The sequence below is a fragment of the Prionailurus bengalensis genome, chromosome D1 (genome assembly GCF_016509475.1).
Source record: "Prionailurus bengalensis isolate Pbe53 chromosome D1, Fcat_Pben_1.1_paternal_pri, whole genome shotgun sequence".
Taxonomy (NCBI): domain Eukaryota; kingdom Metazoa; phylum Chordata; class Mammalia; order Carnivora; family Felidae; genus Prionailurus; species Prionailurus bengalensis.
In genome coordinates this window covers 101432497-101453571 of record NC_057346.1, presented here as the reverse complement: position 1 = coordinate 101453571, position 21075 = coordinate 101432497, and the positions used below count along the sequence as shown (strand labels likewise).

The 21075-nt window shown below is 38.4% G+C and overlaps 2 protein-coding genes and 1 pseudogene across 2 annotated transcripts; all 3 read right to left on the bottom strand.

Annotated features, from left to right (window-relative positions):
- Positions 1-1167: 1167 nt before the first annotated feature.
- On the bottom strand, positions 1168-2103 carry LOC122482750 (olfactory receptor 5D18-like). Its single transcript, XM_043579048.1, has one exon. It carries the CDS (start codon positions 2101-2103, stop codon positions 1168-1170), a length of 936 nt encoding a protein of 311 aa, XP_043434983.1.
- Positions 2104-10918: 8815 nt separating this feature from the next.
- LOC122484327 (olfactory receptor 5D13-like) lies at positions 10919-11890 on the bottom strand. The gene has a single exon (XM_043582288.1). It carries the CDS (start codon positions 11888-11890, stop codon positions 10919-10921), a length of 972 nt encoding a protein of 323 aa, XP_043438223.1.
- A 7254-nt stretch (positions 11891-19144) lies between these two features.
- On the bottom strand, positions 19145-20089 carry LOC122482749 (annotated as a pseudogene).
- Positions 20090-21075: the final 986 nt, after the last annotated feature.

Below are 21075 nucleotides of genomic sequence, written 5' to 3'. Positions count from 1 at the left end.
TAAGATTTTCTGAAATCCAGGGGCACTTGGGTAGCTCAGCTGGGTGAGCCATGCTGATCTTGATTTCAGCTCAGGTCATGATCCAAGGGTTGTAGGATTGACCCCACAACAGGCTCCATGATGAGCATGGAGATTGCTTAAGATTCTCTGTCTCTCTCTCTCTCTGCCCCTCTCTCCCACTCATTTCCTCTCTCTATCTCTCTGTCTCAAAAAATTTTTGAAAATTAAAAAAAGAGATTTCCTGAAATCCAGTCTAACATCTTTAAAAGCCTTTGATGGATGTCATCATAACTTATCACACTGCCACAATGGAGCTCCTTTGAAACACATTCAGGATCTAGACAATGTCTTATTAAACTTTCACTCATGCCAAGTAACCTAGACACACAATACAACACACACAACACACACACACACACACACACACACACACACACACATGTTATATAGTAATCACTCAATAAAATATTTTTTAGATTACTGATTCAGTATTACATTCTGACCTCATGATTTTGTGATGCTTTGCTCTTCTGAATGAAACTCATACCTGTCGTCTCCTGAAACTGTCCAATTTGTTATCCAAAGCCAAGTTCAGGTGATACCTATTTTTTGCAGTCATTACTCTAAAGTCCCTAAATGGACTTGAACTTTTCTTTCTTTCAAAAACTCTATGATACTTTTTATTTCCCACCTTATACAATGGCCACTTTCTTCACTGTCCTACTGTCGACACTGGACTGTGCATTCCTTGGAGATGAAGACTATGCTTTATTTTAACTGCTAGTTGCACTTTTGGAGATATATTTATGTGTTTACTGAGACCTAGTCTACTTGAGGTATGTTATAAGAAAGGGGAATAAAATTAATGATTACTGAGATTATACAAGGTATTTCACATGATATCTAAATTAAGTTTTAGTCTTCACAATCAGAATAGAGGCTAGTTTATATTATCTCAATTTTTTGGATTAAAAACCAAAGGTCAGAGGGGCTTCTGATTTTTTTTTCCAGTGAGCAAAAGATAACATCAAGGTAAGTCTCTTGGATCAAAATCCACATCCAATCCATTGTACATCAACTCTTCATTATATTTAAACTTATCTTACAATCAACAATTATGGGCCCACTTGATTTACATTTCAAGGACAATGTACTGCAATAATATGCTCAAAAAGAAAAGGCTTCAGTTATCTTGCTGACTGTATCTTTGATGTCTTTATTTCTCAGACTGTAGATCAAGGGATTCAGCATAGGGATCACCATTGTGTAAAACACAGATGCCACTTTCACTGTGTTCCTCGAGTTTTTGGAGTTAGGAACACAGTAGAGGAAGACAATGGTCCCATAGAAGATGGTGATGGCTGTCAGGTGGGAGGCACAGGTGGAGAAGGCTTTGCGACGACCACTGGCTGAACGCATCTTGAGGATGGTGACAATGATAAATACATAAGACATGAGAATGATAAGCAGTGTGCTGACCACGTTGAAGGTGGCAAAAATGAAAAGCAGCAACTGATTGATGTAAATATCAGAGCAAGACAGGGACAGCAATGCAGAGAACTCACAGAAGAAGTGATTGATTGTGTTGAAACCCTGGAAAGATAATTTGATAGCAGAACATGTGAGTATCAGGGAACATGCTACTCCCCATGTGAACGATCCAACCACCAGCATGGCACAGAATTTCTGGGACATGGCCACTGTGTAGAGCAGAGGGTTGCAGATGGCCACAAAGCGGTCATAGGCCATCACAGCCAATAAAAAGGATTCAGCTACCACAAAGGAACAAAAGAAAAAATATTGTACTATACATCCTGGAAATGAAATGGTCCTGTCTTCTACCACTAGGTTTGCCAGGGTCTTGGGAACAATGATGGAGGAATAGCAGAAATCCACAAATGAGAGGTGGCTGAGGAAAAAGTACATGGGGGTGTGCAGTTTGGAGTTAATCTTGATTATAACTATCATCCCAATATTTCCTACAACAGTGACACTGTAGATGGCCAAAAAAATCAAGAAGAGAGGGACTTTCAGCTCTGGGTAATCTGAGAAGCCCAAGAGAGTGAACACAGCCCCAGTTTTATTTCTCTCTGAAAGTAACATGATGGTTTCTGTTTGCCAGAGTCTGAATCGGTCCTGAAAATAAAAATAGTAAGGGAGTGAGCATCTAAGAAGCTTCCTAACTACCCCTTACCAAGACTGGAAGATGAAGCAAAATATCTTTTCATAATTTCTCTATGTATTTTTATGTAAGATATGCTAAATGTCTAATATTTGAAAACACAAAATCATTTTTGAAATGTTCATTAAGTTTAAAAGTAATACAATTACTGAATTAAAATTTTTTAAGTTCTCGGTATGCCTGACTGACTCAGCCAGTAGAGCATGTGACTCTTGGTCTTGGCATTGTGAGTTCGAACCCCATGTTGGGTGTAGAGATTACATAAAAATAAAATCTTTAAAAGTTGTTTAAATTCTTAACTGTAATTTTTAATATTTACATATAAAAGTATGAGATAAAGGGATTTATGGTTATTTTAAATCAAACATTAGCATAACCCTTTCAGCCCTCCTTGCACATTATAAGTGCATAAAAGACACACCTAATATAATATAATGACAGATTATGTCAGCCCTATAAGCAGTACAAACATGAGAAATTTCCAAATAAATTAATTTTTACATCAGAGGTTTACACTGTGACATTAAGCATAAACACCTTTAACATTTTATATTTTTGCCTTTATTATTCATTTCATACAACACATTAATCTTTTTCTTTCTGACTCAGTGAATCTGATATCAAAATAAACCTTAATTCATTTTTTCAGAGTATTCTCCTCAACTAATGGGCTCCAAATTGTCAATGTGACCTCATTACTTGATAAATAATTAGATTAGATGCTAAAGATAATCATGTCTACTTCCTTGTTCTAGAGGTGACAAAACTTCTGGAGACACCTTGACTTTCCCAATGACATACCAATAATGACCAATCTATATACCTGCGACTAGAGCCTTGATCAGAATCCCAACCATATGTCCATTCCTCCACACCAGACTCTGACCCCTGTTCTAGGTCTAGATACCAAGATATTTCTTTTATTGATGATCATACTTGTAATTTGTGACAAGCCAGAGTCTCTGGGCCTATAGGAATTAGTCTACAGACAATGTACAGACCAAAGAGCTGCACTAGAAATCAGCATCATGATGAAATAAGAACAAGAATTAGGGAAATTTTCTCTCCCGGAAATAACTAAAGTAGTAATAAGTGACTTAGAAACTTTCCTTGCCTAGGAATCTCTTTCTCTCTCTTTTCTCACCTCTCCTCTCCCTTCAAGACATGCAGGATATTCATTCTGTCCATATAGTATCTGTGAAGGAGAAGGATTTTTTAAACACTCGAGGTAGTAATACACTATGAAGGCATTTTAGAAGAAAATAGTAATACAAAAGTATCATTGTACTTCTCCAGTTGGTGCCCAACACCTCGAATATCTTATCATAGCAGAAAACTCTTAATCCTCTCAATGGTAAGGTTATCTTTGGTCCCACAACCCAAGAAATAGTTTCAGATGGCCCATCAATAAAGATATCAGATCATATTCAAGACTGAGAGCTTAAAGGACCTCTGTGTCCCTATATTCATACATCTGAGTATTAAACACAACCTCAAAAGACATCCATCATGAAGCTAGATGTTCTCATTATCACACTTCTTGCTTAATATAATATTTAACTTACTAAGGCTTTTCAGGTTTTATTTTAAATGAATGTTATATTCAACATGATGATTCTTGCATCCCAAATACTATTATTAAATTGTTGGTAAAATCTTTCTCTACCATTAAGTCCAAGAAATATAACAGCTGAAATCTTCTTACCTTTGTTTTCCCTATTTTGTTCTAATTTTCTCTAATTTTTTCTGCTTTATCATCTTAATTAAAGCTGGCCCCTTTTAATTTTTTTCACTAGGTAGTCTATTCAATATCTGCTAGTTTCATTTTACTTAAATCTTCTCTATCCTACCTTGACTATTTCTCCCATAACTTACAGAAACAGAACAATGCACATTCCTGAAGTTCTCAGACATCTTCTATCCTCCCACCCAGGGTACCCCTTGTTCATCTGAGCCAGGCCCTCTAAGACAAAACTGTGTAGCATAAATGCACTTTCTCTTCCTTGCATGTTCCAGATATGTTACTTCTGCAGTGACTAAATAATTCTCAAGAACTGTCTAAGTTTCCCCCACTGTGCTGCTTCCCAGATAACCTACATTGAAATTAATATCAATTGGTCTCTAGAATCTGAAAACAAACCTGCTAATGGCAAAGGTAAGGTCACTCTTGGTTGGGACTGATGGATATATTCTTATATCTATAGTGCAACCTTTGGGACATGAGCCCTAGAGATTATGCCTTGCCCCATTCTCTTGAGGTCATGAAATAAACAATTAAAATTAATCATTTTTCTCTGATGTAATGCTTGAAACCCTGGAGCAGCATTAGGAAAATTTTATACAAAAATTTATATAAATATATGTTTGAGTTTATTAATTTAGTCTGGAAGAAAAGGAGAGAGAGAGTGTGGGAGGGGCAGAGAGACAGGGACAGAGAGAGAATATCAAGCAGGCTCCACACTGTCAGCATAGAGCCCAGTGTGGGGCTTGAACTCATGAACCATGAGATCATGACCTGAGCCAAAACCAAGAGTCAGACACCTAGCCGACTGAGCCATCCAGGTGCACCAAAATGTTATATTTTAAAATCACTTCTCCAACCCCTGATTAGTCCCACATATACCTACAACCATTATAAAATTATGGAATTATAAAAACCATCCTTATCAAATATTGAGTGGCTACCATATAGCAGGCATAAGTGTCTTCCTCCCTGCCATCCACTCTGACCCTGTTGGAGAAGGGTGAAGATCCCTCCTTTAGGTCATCATGATTCACTGAGAGTTAAAGCATAAATATTTAAAAAGTTAAATATCAAGTTGGGAAAATAGTCCCTTTGAAACCTTGTCCTATTCTATTACTCTTAACCACCTCTGCTTCTTCTATCTAGTCTGACCTCTTTGATTTTGTGTTTTGCTTTATGTTTTCCAAAAAATATTAGTGGCTCTTTATTTATGGTCTTTTCTCCTCATGTTTCCTGCACACTGTAATGCTTTCCCTTAAGTTTTTGTTCCAATGCAGCTTTTCAGTGATACCCTCCAAAACATACTGTTTTACCGCTGGGGCTATTCTACTACCCAATATAGTGTTTAAAGTACTTCACATGTTTCAAATATATTTACTTTATTTATTTATTTTGAGAGAGAGTGTGTGTGCGTGAGCGTGATTGGGGGGAGGGGCAGACAGAGAGAGAGAGAGAGAGAGAGAGAGACCCAAGCAGGCTCTACACCATCAGCCCAGAGTCCCAGGCAGGGCTCGAGCTCATGAATCATGAGATCATGAGCTGAGCCAAAGTCAAGAGTTGGACACTTACCAACTGAGACTTCCAGGAGCCCCTCAAATACATATTTTAATCCTTACTTATTTCTTTATTTATACATTGCTTGTTTTCTTCTGCTAAGATAAAAGTTCCAGGAAAGCAGAGATCATTCATTGCTTTGTTCACTAATATATCCCAAACTCCTAGATGAATGAGTAGCATAAAGTCAGTGCACCATGAGTCTTCATTGAACAATAAATATGGCCTTCCAAAGGAACTGGGAATAGAGCCAAACTACCAGAACTACGAGGAATTTCAGTGCAGAGAGGAGATAGTTCACAAAGAATGATAAGGATGTTTTAGAAGTGATTCTTGAAACTGCAGTCACAACAAAACAGAATACAAACAAACCAAAAGAAATTTGCACTCCTCTCAACTTCCTGTCTTTATCAGGTTTATTATATCAGAAATCTTGACATTTTCAACATCAGGAGCAGCATGGTGAAATTACTGGCAAATGGAAAATATCTCAAGTATTCTCCTTTAGAAAAATTTACAGGTAGTTTTGCTAAAGTTTTATCGCGCTGATCCATTTGGCAAATGTTTTTTACATATCCATTAAATACAAGGCTACACTGTTGATATAAGAATAATAAGGAAGTGGATCACATTAAAACTTTTCTTTCAAAAGATGTATAATTTCTCTGTAGTAACAAGCAATACAATTGAATAAAGACTGAAGGTTGTACATGCTCAGAATTAAAGCAGGGACTGTTCTGTGAATTTTGTGTTTTGCTACAGGAACCAGGGAAAAGTGGTTGGGTACCTTATGAGGGTAAGTAATTATTTATTATAAGTTTATAATGAGCTAGGTACTATCTTAGATATTGGGGAAGAAGAGAAAGAATGTCCCTTTGTCAACAAATTTCTATTTAATGGGGAGTACAAATAAATAAATATGTGATCATTTTTTAGTAATTATAAATGCTATAAGCATATAACTGAAGATATCATTTTTTAAAAATTATTTAATGTTTACTATTTTTGAGAGAGTGAAACACATGGTGCAAGGAAGGGAGGGGCAGAAAGAGAGGGAGACACAGAATCCGAAGCACGCTCCAGGTTCTGAGCTGTCAGCACAGAGCCGGCCCAATGTGGGGCTCAAACTCATGAACCATGAGATTATGACTTGAGCCAAAGTCAGAAGCTTAACTGAGCCACCCAGGCGCCCCATTTTAAATAAGGAGGCCAGACAAGACCACAGTGAAGTACTATTTGAGCCTGTACCATGATGAAGTGAGAGAGGAAGACGTACAAACATTGGGGGGAAGAGTGTGGAGTTTGGGGCAAAGGAAACAGCAAATACTACTTATTTTCAAATGCATACTCAGCACATGGCAAGATTGTGTTCTTTTTTATGGCAGAGCAAGATTCCATTGTGTGAGTGCCTATGTCTATGATATATGTCTAGACATATATACTCCTTTTTATCCAGTCATCAATCCATGGACATTTGGGTGATTTCCATAGTTTGGCTCTTTTAGATAATGCTATTATAAACATCAGAGTATGTGTATTCCTTCAAATCAGTATTTTTGTGTCCTTTGGATAGATATCTAATAGCGCAATTGCTGGGTCGTTAGGTAGTTCTGGTTTTAACTTATTGAGGAACGTCCATACTGTTTCCAGAGTGACTGCACCAGTTTGCATTCCCACCAACAGTGTAAGAGGGTTCCCCTTTTTCTACATCCTCAGCAACACCTGCAGTTGATGGAGATAGAGAGTATTATGCTAACCAAAATAAGGCAGTCAGAGAAAGACAAATACTATATGATTTCATTTATTTTATTTATTTTGTTTCTGTTCAGAAACAAAACAGATGAATGTGGGGGGAAAAAGAGAGGCAAACCAGGAAAACAAACTCTTAACTATAGAAAGGAACTGAGGGCTGCTGGAGCGGGGGTGGGTGGGGGGATGAGTGAAATGGGTGATGGGTACTAAGGAGGGCACTTGTGATGAGCACTAGGTGTTGTATGTAAGTGATGAATCACTGAATTCTATACCTGAAACTAATATTACATTGTATGTTAACTAATTGGAATTTAAGTAAAAACTTAGAAAAAAATACACACTGTGTTTTTACGCATCCCAATAATTAATCAGTTGGTCATGATGTTTTGTGCTTTCTAAATCTGCTTGCAAAATTATAACTTGGATATTTCCAAGTGACATTATTCATGGCAAAAGGAAAAGAAGGAAACCTACTTGGGTATATCAATGGGTGTTCTTTAAAGCTCTGTTTATGCTACTAAATGGGTATTGGAACAATAACAAAATACGGGATGCCATTAGTGGAATACTTTTATAGTACATTTTCATTAAGAAATTATCATTGAATAATTTCCGCTCTGCAGAAATAATCTGAGATGATATAGCTTAAGAATAAAAAAGGTTTATCGATGTAATTTTTAAAAGTTTAACGGCGGGGCGCCTGGGTGGCTCAGTCAGTTAAGCATCTGACTTTGGTTTCTGCTCAGGTCATGATCTCGTGGCGTCGAGCCCCACATAAGGCTCCGTGCTGGCAGCACAGAGCCTGCCTGGGATTTTTCTCTCTCTCTCTCCTCTCTCTCTGCCCTTGACCACTTGCCCTGTTTCTGTCTCTCTCAAAATAAAATTAGAAAAAACTTATTTTAAAAGTTAATGTTTTTTTCTTTTGAAAATATTCAAGGAAACAAAAAGCCCTTGAGCCAATGTTAGAAGCCTCAAAACAAGATCCACAAGAACTGCTGGCCATGCTGATTGTTTTTTTCCGTCCCTAATGTATTTCTTGGCCAAGAGTCCTGTGTGCAGCCTGGAAAACGAGACTAATGTGGCTTGCTCTTTGTCCTGAAGGGCCAGAACATTTAATGAACAGTGAGTCCCTGACTTCCAGTCTTATTAATTTGAGTCCTCTACAATATAATAATATTTATAGAATATTATATTTCTCTATCAATCCACTTGCTAAGACAACTGAGTCATTAATAGGAACTTATGAAAAGCGTGACAGTTGGTAAAATGAACATTTGAGTAAATACCCTCGTCAAAATTTCACCTAACAAAAAATATATCCTTACAAAATTCTACACATATTCTCTTGTTATAACTCAGTTTCCTTTATTATGTAAATGCTCAATGTATCATGTAACAGTTCCCTGGGGGCGGGGCGCTTGGGCGTGCACACACATGTGACCGGTATGTGCGTTCAAGTAATTTTGCGGAAGACTTGGACCCTTTGCAGAAGGCTGCATTCTCTGCATTGGGCTTACTGCTTTAATTGGTGTCATTTGACTTGTTCCTGCCCTGGGTTTTATAAACTGACACCTCAAGAAGCTTTATTAGTTCTTTTAGCTTCTGTTCGGCAAGCATTGTTCAGACGTGGTTCTGACTCCTCCCGTGGTATTGGATCACAAAAGCACCTGTTAACTGATCGTCTTCTAGGGATCCTCGGTCCCATCTGTGGATGCAGGTCCTGTCAGCTAGATCACCTCATTTTAGCATTCCCCACCAACATTTTGCGTAATGATTTTAATATTTCTTGAAACCATTGCCTTGGTGCATGTTTTAACATTAGGAGTTCTGAAATCGCAATTTTCTAATTCCATCCTCTTTTCTGCTTTTACTCTCCCTGAATTTCCCCTCACAAACTGTTAGGTAACCCTGAAATGCAACTCATAATAGAAAGACAAAATAAATATTTATTTCCCTTATTTGTCAGTTTTCAGAGCAATGCCTTGACACCCCAGCAACCTTCAATAGTAGCCAATGATTTATTATCTTTTTTTCTTTTTTAGTATCTAAATTAAAATTTTTAAACTTAAACATATCTGATGTCTTTTTGAAAAAAAATCTTTTTTAGTGTTTATTTTTGAGCGAGAGAGACAGAAAAAGACACAGAGAGAGAGAGAGAGAGAGAGAGCAAGAGTGGGGGGAGGGGCAGGGAGAGAGAAAGACACAGAATCCGAAGCAGGCTCCAGGCTCTGAGCTGTCAGCCCAGAGCCCGACGCGGGGCTTGAACTCACAGACCTCGAGATCGTGACCTAAGCTGAAGTCGGACGCTTAACCGTCTGAGCCACCCAGGTGCCCCTCATATAAAATACTTTTAACTTGATACTCCGTCATCATGTTTCACATCACTTCCAATACTATAATAAAAGTACAAAAAGCCCTTGGAAGAAGGAACAAAGAACTTGGCCAGGTCTTAGAAACAGTGCCTCTCTGCTTATTACTAATTCTTCCATATTTACATTCCTAATTAGCCACCACTTTGTAGAATTCCTCCATGACCCTAATGATGCATGAAACAAAGGCAGAAGGAACTGGCAAAGGAACTAAATTTCTTTATAACCTGCAGCCCATTGACAAATACTTGAGGCAGCCAGAGCAAAATGTTCCTCAGGGAACTGTCTTCTGTCTTAATGCTAATGATTTGCTAGAGGGGAAAACAACCTTAGCGTGACAATAGCTAGGCCTCCGCTATCTTGGGAATCTTCTTTGGCATCTGAAAATCTCACTGGAAACTTCCCTTGGACTTCACCTCTTCCCAACTCCATAGTATATAACTAGTCTCTCCTTGTGGTCCTGGGGCAGCTCTTCCTGCCCACGGGTTCTGTCCCTGTGCTTTAATAAAATCACCTTTTTGCACCAAAGACGTCTTCAAGAATTCTTTCTTGGCCATCAGCTCAGGATCCCGGGAAACCCCGCCCCCATCACCACCAAAAAAACCAACCACCAACCAACCAAGCAACAAATAAATAAACATCTCATCACCTAACATTCTCAATGTTTAAATGGAATTGAGAAATGATTTATCATGCCAGCATGGTAATCCAATGGATTTATGGATTTTGGATTTTATGGTCTGCTGTTTACTGTTAGATAAGTTTCTTAGAGTTGCTGCAGTAAGTTATCACAAACGTGGTGGCTTAAACCAGGGCAATGCATTTCCTCATAGTTCTCAAGACCAGTAGCCTGAGTCCTGCTCCCTCTGAAGATGCTAGGGGAGAAGCCTTCCTTGCATCCCCCTAGAGCCCCCTACTCAGTATCAGCAGAGCACTAATCTTCACAAAGACCTCTCCGTGTGTTCTTTTTCTGTCTCTTATAAGGACACACTCATTGGATTTAGGGCCCACCCTCATCCAGGGCGATCTCATCTCAATCTTCACCTTTATTACATCTGTAAAGATCCTGTTTTCAAATAAGGTCATATTCTGAGCTTCTGGATGGACTTGGATATTTGGGGGGCAAATATTCAACCCACAACACTATGTTTCTTCACCTGTTGCTCATAGGTCTTTTACAACACATTGAAGTGACCAGAAATCAGTGATCAAATAACTGGTTTATTACAACAGTAGATTTCAAAATGTGGTGAATTGACTAAATACTTTGAACTGTCACCTCTACTAGAAGCATTGAGTAATTCTCCATATAATAAATCAAATCTCTTTTGAAAATCCACCCCTTTGACAAAATTGCATTGAGTGATTAATTAATTTCCTGACACTCTCCTTCACATCTTTGTTTCTGAGGCTATAGATTAGAGGGTTCAGCATGGGGATCACCACGGTATAAAATAAAGAACCTACTTTGATTATGAGCCATGAGTTTTTGGAGTTGGGTACACAGTAAAGGAACAGGACGGTCCCATGGAAGATGGTGATGGCAGTCAGGTGGGAGGCACAAGTGGAGAAGGCTTTTTGGCGCCCACCAGCAGAAGGCATTTTTATGACAGTGACAAAAATAAAAATGTAAGTAGTGAGGATGATTACCAGGCTGCTCACCTCATTGAACATGGCGATGGCAAAACAAAGCACCCGGCTGATGTAGGTGTCAGAGCAGGACACAGAGACAATGACAGAGTGCTCGCAGACAAAATTATTTATGATGTTAGAGCCACAGAAGGACAATGTCAGGAGAAAATAGGTGAGTGTCAGGGAAGAGACTACACCCCACGTGTAGGGCCCCGCCACTAACGATGCACACAGCTTTTGGGACATGACAGCTTTGTAGAGTAGAGGGTTACAAACTGCCACAAAGCGGTCATAGGCCATCACTGCCAACATGAACGTTTCTGACACTGCAAATATACAAGCCAAGAGGAATTGCACTATGCAGCCTATGAAAGAGATGGTTCTGTCTTCCACAACCAAGTTCTCCAACAGTTTGGGGGTAACTGTAGTGGAGTAACAGAAGTCGACAAAGGACAAGTGGCTCAGGAAAAAGTACATGGGGGTGTGGAGTTGGGGACTGACCCTGATGATCATGATCATGCCCAGGTTCCCCACCACAGTGACGGTGTAGACGGTCAGGAATAGCAGGAACAAGGGAATCTGCAGATCCGGATATTCTGAGAAGCCCAAGAGGGTGAATGCGGCTCCGGTACTGTGGTTTCCTTCCAGGAGCAACATGCTTGTGGTTGGAGAAGAATCTGAAATAATACTAAGAACAGTAGCAATGATCATCGTGATCACGCATTTCTATTGCACTTACCACGTGGCAGGCATTGTGTTAAAACCTTAAAATGCATTGATTGAAATCTTCAAATAGCACTGTGAATCGTAAAACAAGGAGCTTCATGTTTTACTTAAGGATGGGGAGGCATATATAAGTTAAGGAACTCGTTTGAGGTCCCACAGCTTACTAGTGATGAGCTCGGTTTTGAAATTGATCCTGAGTGGCAGAACTCAAATTAAATGTAGGGAACAGACAGAAAACTACACCACATTGTTGTAGACCACATGTATTTTTCACAGTTCCATCATTCTGAAGATCCGCCCTTTTTCAGGGGGTTAATATAACAATGCAGCTAAATGTAGCACTCAATTTTATAAAGCGAGGATCAGATGTAAAACATTAGAGGCGATAACACTTCGATAGTTATGATGTTCAACCCCAGGCTCAGGGAAGGCAGCATTTATAAGGCACCGCAAGGGGCGCCTGGGTGGCGCAGTTGGTTGGGCGTCCGACTTCAGTCAGGTCACGATCTCGCGGTCCGGGAGTTCGAGCCCCGCGTCAGGCTCTGGGCTGATGGCTCGGAGCCTGGAGCCTGTTTCCGATTCTGTGTCTCCCTCTCTCTCTGCCCCTCCCCCGTTCATGCTCTGTCTCTCTCTGTCCCAAAAATAAATAAAAAACGTTGAAAAAATATTTATAAAAAAAATAAGGCACCGCAAGAATTTCCGTGTTTTGAAAAAAATATATGGATGTGGACAGAACATAGCCCCGCATTATCTTCAAGCTTTCCACTGATTCTATCCAAATGCTACAATAATTACTTCAGTGTTCCAAAAACAATGTAGGAACCTGGTAAAATAATAAAGTCGCACTTGTGACATGTTTTCCTCCGACTTCTGTGTTTTCTTTCCTACTTAACTATTTTCTCACTTAGTGTCACTAATGCTTTCCTTTTTTTTTTAAGTTATTATTTCTTTTTTTATTTTGAGAGAGAGCATGAGGGGAGGGGCAGAGGAAAAGGGAGAGAGAGAATCCCAAGCAGGTTTTGCACCGTCAGTGTAGAGCCCAACATGGGACTAGGTCTCACCAGTAGTGAGATCATGACCTGAGCTGAAGTCAAGAGCTGGACGCTTAACCGACTGAGCCACCCAGGTGTCCCTTGCTGCTTTCAACATACTCATCTAGATTCCTTAATTATTATCTTTTTAACTTTCTATTATTTTTAATCTGATAACTTTACTAGGCATGTATATTATTAAATACTCATACACTATCTAAATTAGAGAGTAACTTACGACATGTTTTGCTCAAGCTTCTCAAGCTAGACGTTACAGCAATAAGCACCAATGTTTACATTATGATCCGGAAAATTTCTGGTGGGGCCGTTGGTTTTGATTAAAGTTATATATGTGATTATCTTGTTTTGAGTCATGCCATCTTTGTTTACTTGTACCTGTTATTTTGAGAAAGCAGAAGCATCTTGTATTCACAAGTAGTCCTTAGCCACAGAAGTATCTTTAACCATTTAACAATAATTTTTAAAACAATAAGTTAGCCAGTAACAGGCTAACTTAATATTCAGGTTAATTAAAATCTATTAGCATGAATCTCATAAACAAAGACATCATTTTAGTTTTGTCTGACCAGGTCAAGGTAGAAAGAAACTATTGTTTCCCTCATAGCTAAATGCTGGTTTTTGATTCAACAACATGTACTTTCTATGTGCAGAGAAGGAATGGGTGGGAAAGGGACAAAGAGCTAATGACGGTCCAGCATAATGAAAGAAGCCCGTGCTTGGGAACCAAGATTTAAATTCAATTTCAGGCTTTGTCACTTACTCTGTGATCTTTGATGAATTAAATTTTCTGAACCTCAGTTTTGTCAGCAATAATGACATGATAATACATGTTGCATGCGTATATCAACATTATTTTAGGGAATGATGTTAATGTACTTAGCACTGAGTCTGAAAATTGTGGAATCCAGTAGGTGTGGGCTTCCACACCCCCACTGTTTAAAAAAAAATTCTTAGTGCTATCACTAATTAATATTATTTTAAAGCCCTTGTATTATTATTTTTTTAAATCTAAGAAATAGGTCAAGGGCTGAAGTGGGCAGCCGCAGATAGGTGGGTACATCTGGGATGCCACGGGGAAGCCCAGGTCTCTTTCCTGAATCTCCACTTGACCCTGATCATCTGAATTTTCCAGTTACTGTCTTTCAATAAATTCTCTGTGTTTTCCCCTTTGCTTTCTCATTATTATCTGATTCTTTCTTGTCCTCTCTTTGTAATATCAGGTTGGCACCCATGGAGACTTGGCAAACTGCAATCATTACCCAGCTGGATTATAGTAGCTTAAACACAGCTAGCTTCCCTGGAGTGCTTCTAGCTTGCACTGGAAGAACATCAAATTCTTCTTCCCTTGATTACTGTGGCTATTAGGACAGCCTTTAGCTCTGACAACTTGGATTTCTTCCTGTCGACTAATTTATCAAATCAAAATTTCTATGCTCAGTTCCACCTAAGGCCTGACCCGAGCCATTTCCCAACATCTAACCTCCTTTAATGCCAATATCCATGGCTGATCATCAACAACACGTGCTCATTTGTTCTATGGTTTATGTGATTTTTCTTTCCTTTGACCTGAAATATTCTCTTTTTCTCCCGTGTGTTGATGCAGCACTTGCATTACATGAAAACTACTATCACAAAGAAACCTTCCCTTTTCACTCCAGCAGTATTTTCTACATTCTTGCTGTACTTACGGGCATTATTCTCAGGAAATCAAAATGTCATGATCTGTTGCGTTCACTACGACTTTATACATGTTATTCTTATCTCCTATCTATAGGACTTTGAGATGTTGAGGACAGTCTCAGTTTTTACAATATTCTTTTGAAGTTTTCAGTGTGATTCTACTATGCTAGGAGCATGGTAGCTCTTCTCGAAGTAAAAATTGGGATGATACCCTAGCGAAGGGGGAAGAAATCACAGCTCATCAGCGGGAGCTGTTAGAAAGACCGACTTCAGAGACATTATGTCATTTAGACCAGCAAAGAGTATACCCTGTCTCAAGGCTGCAGGTCCCCCATATAAATGAAAGATTACACAAAATAGATCAGCCAGCCTGATACCAACTCACCTGAAGATCCTGTGCTATTATTAACAGTCTCCAAGGAAGTTCCAACTCAGAATTCAAACATTATTAAACATATTAAGCGGTTGGTAAATATTGCAGGAGTAGAGAATAAATTTTAATTAGTGTGACAGGATTATATTTCTTAGTATCCAGAGAAACTCAGAGAAAGGGGAGAGAGAAAGAGAGAGAGAATCTGACTCCTAGGACCGAAATGTAGGGTTTATGTATGCTTCCATGACCTCAGAGATTTAGACCCTGGAGAATTAGTACTCAACTTTTATTTTTACATCACAAACTCAGAAATGAGATTGCGTGCTAGCTTGTGTGGCGTTTTACAAGAATGCAATTTCTTCTAAATCACTGGAGACAATGTTTCACCAAGTCTACAGCATGAATTTCTTTTAAAAATGTAATTACAGAAAATATACAAACTGACTTGGAAAATATGGTAACTACAGTAAACAAAGGTAAGGATAAATCAGCTAATATGCAACCATTCAGAGATAACTGCTATTAACATTCACTGTATGATTTTTCTCTTTTTCTCTGCAAAATATATTTGTTGTGAGATGTATAAACAACAGAACTTGGATTCTGGATTTTTCATTTAACATAAAATAATCATTTTTGTCCTTGGAAATATTGATTTGCTTCATTGAAATAAATGTGTGTGTGTGTGTGTGTGTGTGTGTTTCAAATATGGGCAATCTATTCTTCCAAGTTTGTACTAATACAGTTGAATATTATAATCTTTTTGTGTCCATACGTTTTTAAAAATGACTAAGTATTTTGGTTTTTTAAAATTTTTTTAAGTTTATTTATTTATTTATTTATTTTGAGAGAGAAAGAGCTAGAGCAGGAGTCAGGGAGGGGCACAGAGAGAGAGGTAGAGAGGGAATCCAAGCAGTCTGCACACAGTCAGTGCAGAGCTTGAGACAGGGCTTGATCTCATCACTGAGAGATCATGACCTGAGCCAAAATCAAGTTGGATGCTTAACCAACTGAGCCACCTACTCACCTGACAAATGTATTTTGGAAGCATGTTTAACTCTCTAAAAACAATGGGTGCCAACCAATCCATTGGGTCTACTTTACCTGAATACCACCCAATTAGATCCATTCAACACTCTCCCTGGGCCCCTGACAACCTATCTCTTACCCTACTCTTGCAGGGACCCTAACACAACAGAGGCTATTTATCACAAGGAATAGAAACATCTGTGGTAAGTGACATGAATCCCAGAGATCCGCATTGTCATTCACACACTGGGATTGGCATCAGTTCTGCCCTGCCTCTGCTCCCCACCACTACACCTCTGCACACTGGGAATGTGAATTCTTTCTGATTTCCTTTCACAATTAGAAAGGTAAATAATACATTTGCCAAATCAATGTTTGCATGTTATGTGCCTTAACCCATATTCATATGCCGGATGCCTACTATTTGGTTGAGTTTTCCATGGTCTATGGTTATTCTCCAAGATCCATCTGTCTCCCTCTTGCTTGAAGAACTCTTCATATGACTTCTTTTACTGACAGTCACCAGCTGTTCCTTCACATTCACATTTTTTGCTGGTTCGAGGAACAAGCTGAGGAGATTTGGCCCTTGCAGAGGGTCAATACTGAGAAAATAATCTAGCAGTGCTTTGTGGAGACACAGGAAATTTATTTGATAAAGTTGTCTAAAAATTTAGTGATGGGAGTGCCTGGGTGGATCAGTTGGTTACATGCCCAACTCTTGATTTTGGCTCAAGTCATGGTATCATGGTTCGTTAGATGGATCCCCGTGTCTGGCTGGCTCTGCCGTGAACAATATGGATCCTGCTTGGGATTCTCTCTCTCTCTCCTTCTCTGCCCTTCTCCCCATCTCTCTCTCAAAGTAAATAAACATTTTTAAATGTTTTAAAAAAAGAATTTACTGATAAATTGAAAAGTAAAGAAATCCTAAACTCATTATTAATTTTTCCCTACAGAGCCTTTGTTATGTTCTAGGTTTCTGTGGGAGGCTGGGTATGTGAACCAGAGAGACAGATTGAAATGTCCTAGGGAAATGTCATGGTGTTTAAGAAAAAAATATCTCACAAGAGAATTGATACCTTGCTCAAAGGCTTGACCATCTCTCCCCTCTCACAGTATTTGTCTGGCTATTAAGCTGCAGAAGAGAAAGTTAAACTCCAACACGAGGACAGAACACAAACATTACACATTTTAAGATCTGAGGGAGCTACATAGGAGCTAGTTCTTTCTCAAAAGCCAACTACGCTGAAGGAACAGCGATGCATCATGGGATGATTTTAATGGTTTCTTTCTTATTCTCGGAGAACCTCTCTTCCCCCTCTTATATCAGCAAGACTTCCATGACTTCTATGACTTTTATGACAAATCATTCTTCTAATCTCCCTCTGTTTAGAGCCAAGAGTACTTCATTTCTTGTCCTCACCAAACATTTACTCATGGATACAGCATCTGTCTTTTCTCAGAATTCATAACAATTTGAAAACCATTCTTCCATAAACAAGGGTCACCCTTATCTCAAATCTCAGTTACATGACAGGACGATTATACCTCATCGGTACAGTTTTCAAAGTCTTGGTAACATAGATGCTATAAGATTACCAAAGGCACAATGCAAAAGATTTATGTATATTAACAAGTTTATATAGTAGCATATTTTATTTATTTACGTAACTTTAAGTTTCTCTATGTTAAACTGACAAAAACTTGTCATATCTTTCCTGCCAACTCTTGTTTATCCTTGATAGGTTTATAGAAAGAGCTCTTCATGAAAGACAAACTACTCCTAGAAAAATCACTTTTTAAAGGAAAAAAGTCAAAAAAAAGTTTATAAAAGGCAAAAATATCCCTCACACGCTATTTTTCCTATTTTCCATTTCCTATATTATTGCGTGTACCAGAGAGAACAATTTTTTCTTCAGTTAAAATAAATAAGTTGGATTTCGTATCTTATGGATGAATACTGAAAAAGAGAATTGTTAAGGTCCATGGGAAGTGTTCACATAACTTCAGAAGACACAGCTAAACTGTTCCCAAAGTCATTTTATGTTTTACCCCCATCCGAAATGTGTGAGCAATCTGCTTGCTCCACATTTTCACCAGTACATGATATTTCAGTTTTATTTATTTTAGCCATTCCGATGTGCAGCAGTATCTCAGTGTTAATAAGAATTTCACTGATGATTAATAATACTTAGTATCTTTTCATGTGCGTAACGATTATTCATTTACCTCGTTTTGTCAAGTGTCTGCTTAAATATTTCACCTTTGACTAGATCCTTTGTCTTCTTGTCTTGAGTATAAAGAGCTTTCTTTCATATGTTCTACAAACAAATCCTTTGTCAAACATGTGTACGTGCATATATGTGGCAAAGATGTATATATAGCAAATATTTATTCATAGCCTGTGGCTTACTTCTTAACACTCTCTTTTACCAACAAGGAACGTTTGCAACAGATTTTAATGTTGATGAAGTTCTTTTCATCAGTTTTTTGAGGATCCATTCTATTTGTGTCTTATCTTTAAGTGACCAGATATGCTTGGGTCCCTTTAAAGTTTCATGAGTTAAAGTCAACTTCTGCCATTCAATACAACAAATAGCAAAAGGTTGGCTTCTGTACAAGGTACAGTGAGCTGACACACCCCTCCAAAGCCGTCCCTGGAACACGAGCCACCTGATTGTGATTCGAGGGAACCATTCTCGACCTGCACATATTTGATGAACTGGTGATTAGTTTTATTTTGGAAACATAAATATGAAATCATACTACATGATAAAATAGTTTAAAATAACCTACAAACATTGCAAAAATATTACGATCCAAGAGTTTATTTATTTGTTTAAGTTTTGGTTTACACGTCTGGAGATATTTCCCTAAAAATGAATGTGTACAAAATCAATTATCATAAAATGCCCTGCCATAAATATATTCACTGAAACATATTAATTGCAAAATGATTTGAATCATCAATTGCATGACAAGGGTTGAACAATCTCTAGCATAGTAAATCAGTTTGTTTGTTTTTTCAGGAATAAAATAATTAATCTAACAAGATTATATTGAGGGACAAAGCAATTTTGCAACAACTAATCTCAATGTGTCCTTCACATCTTTGTTTCTAAGGCTGTAGATTAAGGGGTTCCGCATGGGAATCACTACTGTGTAAAACACAGATGCCACTTTAACTCTGAGCCAAGAAGTTTTAGGATTAGGGATACAGTAGAGGAAAGGGATGGTCCCATGGAAGATGGTGATGGCTGTCAGGTGGGAGGCACAGGTGGAGAGGGTTTTCCGGCACCCACTTGCAGAAGACATCCTCATAACAGTGACAAAAATGAGGGTAAAAGACGTCAGAATAACCATCAAGCTGCTCACCTCATCGAATATGGCAATAATAAAACAGCGCATCTGGCTGATATAGTGGTCCGAACAGGAGACAGAAACAATTACAGAGTGGTCACAGATAAAATTATTTATGATGTTAGACTCACAATAGGATAATGCAAGGAGAAAATATGTGAGTGTCAGGGAACACACTATACCCCATGAGTATGACCCAGCCACCAGCGGAGCACAGAGCTTTGGAGATATAATAGTAAGACAGAGCAAGGGGTTACAGACCGCCACACAACGGTCATAGGCCATTGCTGCTAACATAAAAGCTTCTGTTACTCCAAATATGCAAGCAAAGGAGAACTGCATAATGCAACCGGAGAAAGATACGGTTCCGTCTTCCACAATCAAGTTCTCTAACAATTTAGGTGTCACTATGGTGGAATAACAGAAATCTACAAAGGACAATGACTAAGGAAAAAGTACATGATCATGTGGAATTTCAGATTTATCTTGATGATTATAATCATGCCCACGTTGCCCATGGCAGTGGCCATATAGATAGACGAGAAAACCAGGAAGAGTGGAACCTGGAGGGCTGGGTATTCAGAAAAACCCAAAAGAATAAAAGGATATGATACTTCGATTTCCTTCAGATAACATCATGATTCCTGTTGATTGAAAAGTTATTTCTAAAAGTAGACCTGAATGGAAAGGAGAAACAGAAAGAAGAAAGAGGCTTCATATGCCTCTGTGAAGTTGACACAGAACAGTGACTCTCAACATGTGGTCCCCAAACCAATAGCAGCCAGAGCACCTGAGAAGTTGTTAGGAATGCAAAGTCTCCAACCCCATCACCAGCTTTCTGAATCAAAAATTCTAGGATGGGGCCTGCAATTCCTTTTTTTTTTTTTTTAATTTAAATGTTTATTTAAATTTGAGAGAGAGAGACAGAACATGAGCAAGGGAGGGGAGACAGAGAGAGCAGAGAGAGAGGGAGACACAGAATCCAAAGCAGGTTTCAGGCTTTGAGCTGTCAGCACAGAGTCCAAGGTGGGGCTCCAACTCACAAACCGCGAGATCATGACTTGAGCCAAAGTTGGACATTCAACCAACTGAGCCACCCAGGTACCCCGGGCTCACAATTCTTGATTTGACTGGGTCTCCAGGTGATTTTGCTGCCTGCTAAATTATGAGAACTACTAGGCACATAAATAAGTATATGTATTTATTATTTATATATATTTATTATTATATTTTTATATTATAATATAATTATAAAATATAATATATAATTATAAAACAATATATTATATATAGTATTATATATATATATATATATATATATATAATTCTATTGTTTAAAATTCAGCCCTTCTTAGTATTATTACTATTGGACTGAAATATAAACTTAGGGCACAAAAAGAAATTGTAAGAGTGAGAGAGGCAGACAAGAAGCACGGAGCACTTTGTTATGGTCCTAAGAACCATACTAAGGATCAAGATCACTTGGCATTGCAAATGGTGCCACATAACACTTAGTATTCATTGTTTTTACATATTTACCATTTTCTAAGCATTGTACAGAATTAAATATGCACAGAATTTATGAGTCGGAATAAACCTTAAAATGTATCTAGTCTGTGCCATCT

What these genes read in the sequence shown, in the direction of transcription:
- LOC122484327 (XM_043582288.1), bottom strand. Translation starts at nt 11,890, where the DNA reads ATGTTGCTCCTGGAAGGAAACCACAGTACCGGAGCCGCATTCACCCTC.
- LOC122482750 (XM_043579048.1), bottom strand. Translation starts at nt 2,103, where the DNA reads ATGTTACTTTCAGAGAGAAATAAAACTGGGGCTGTGTTCACTCTCTTG.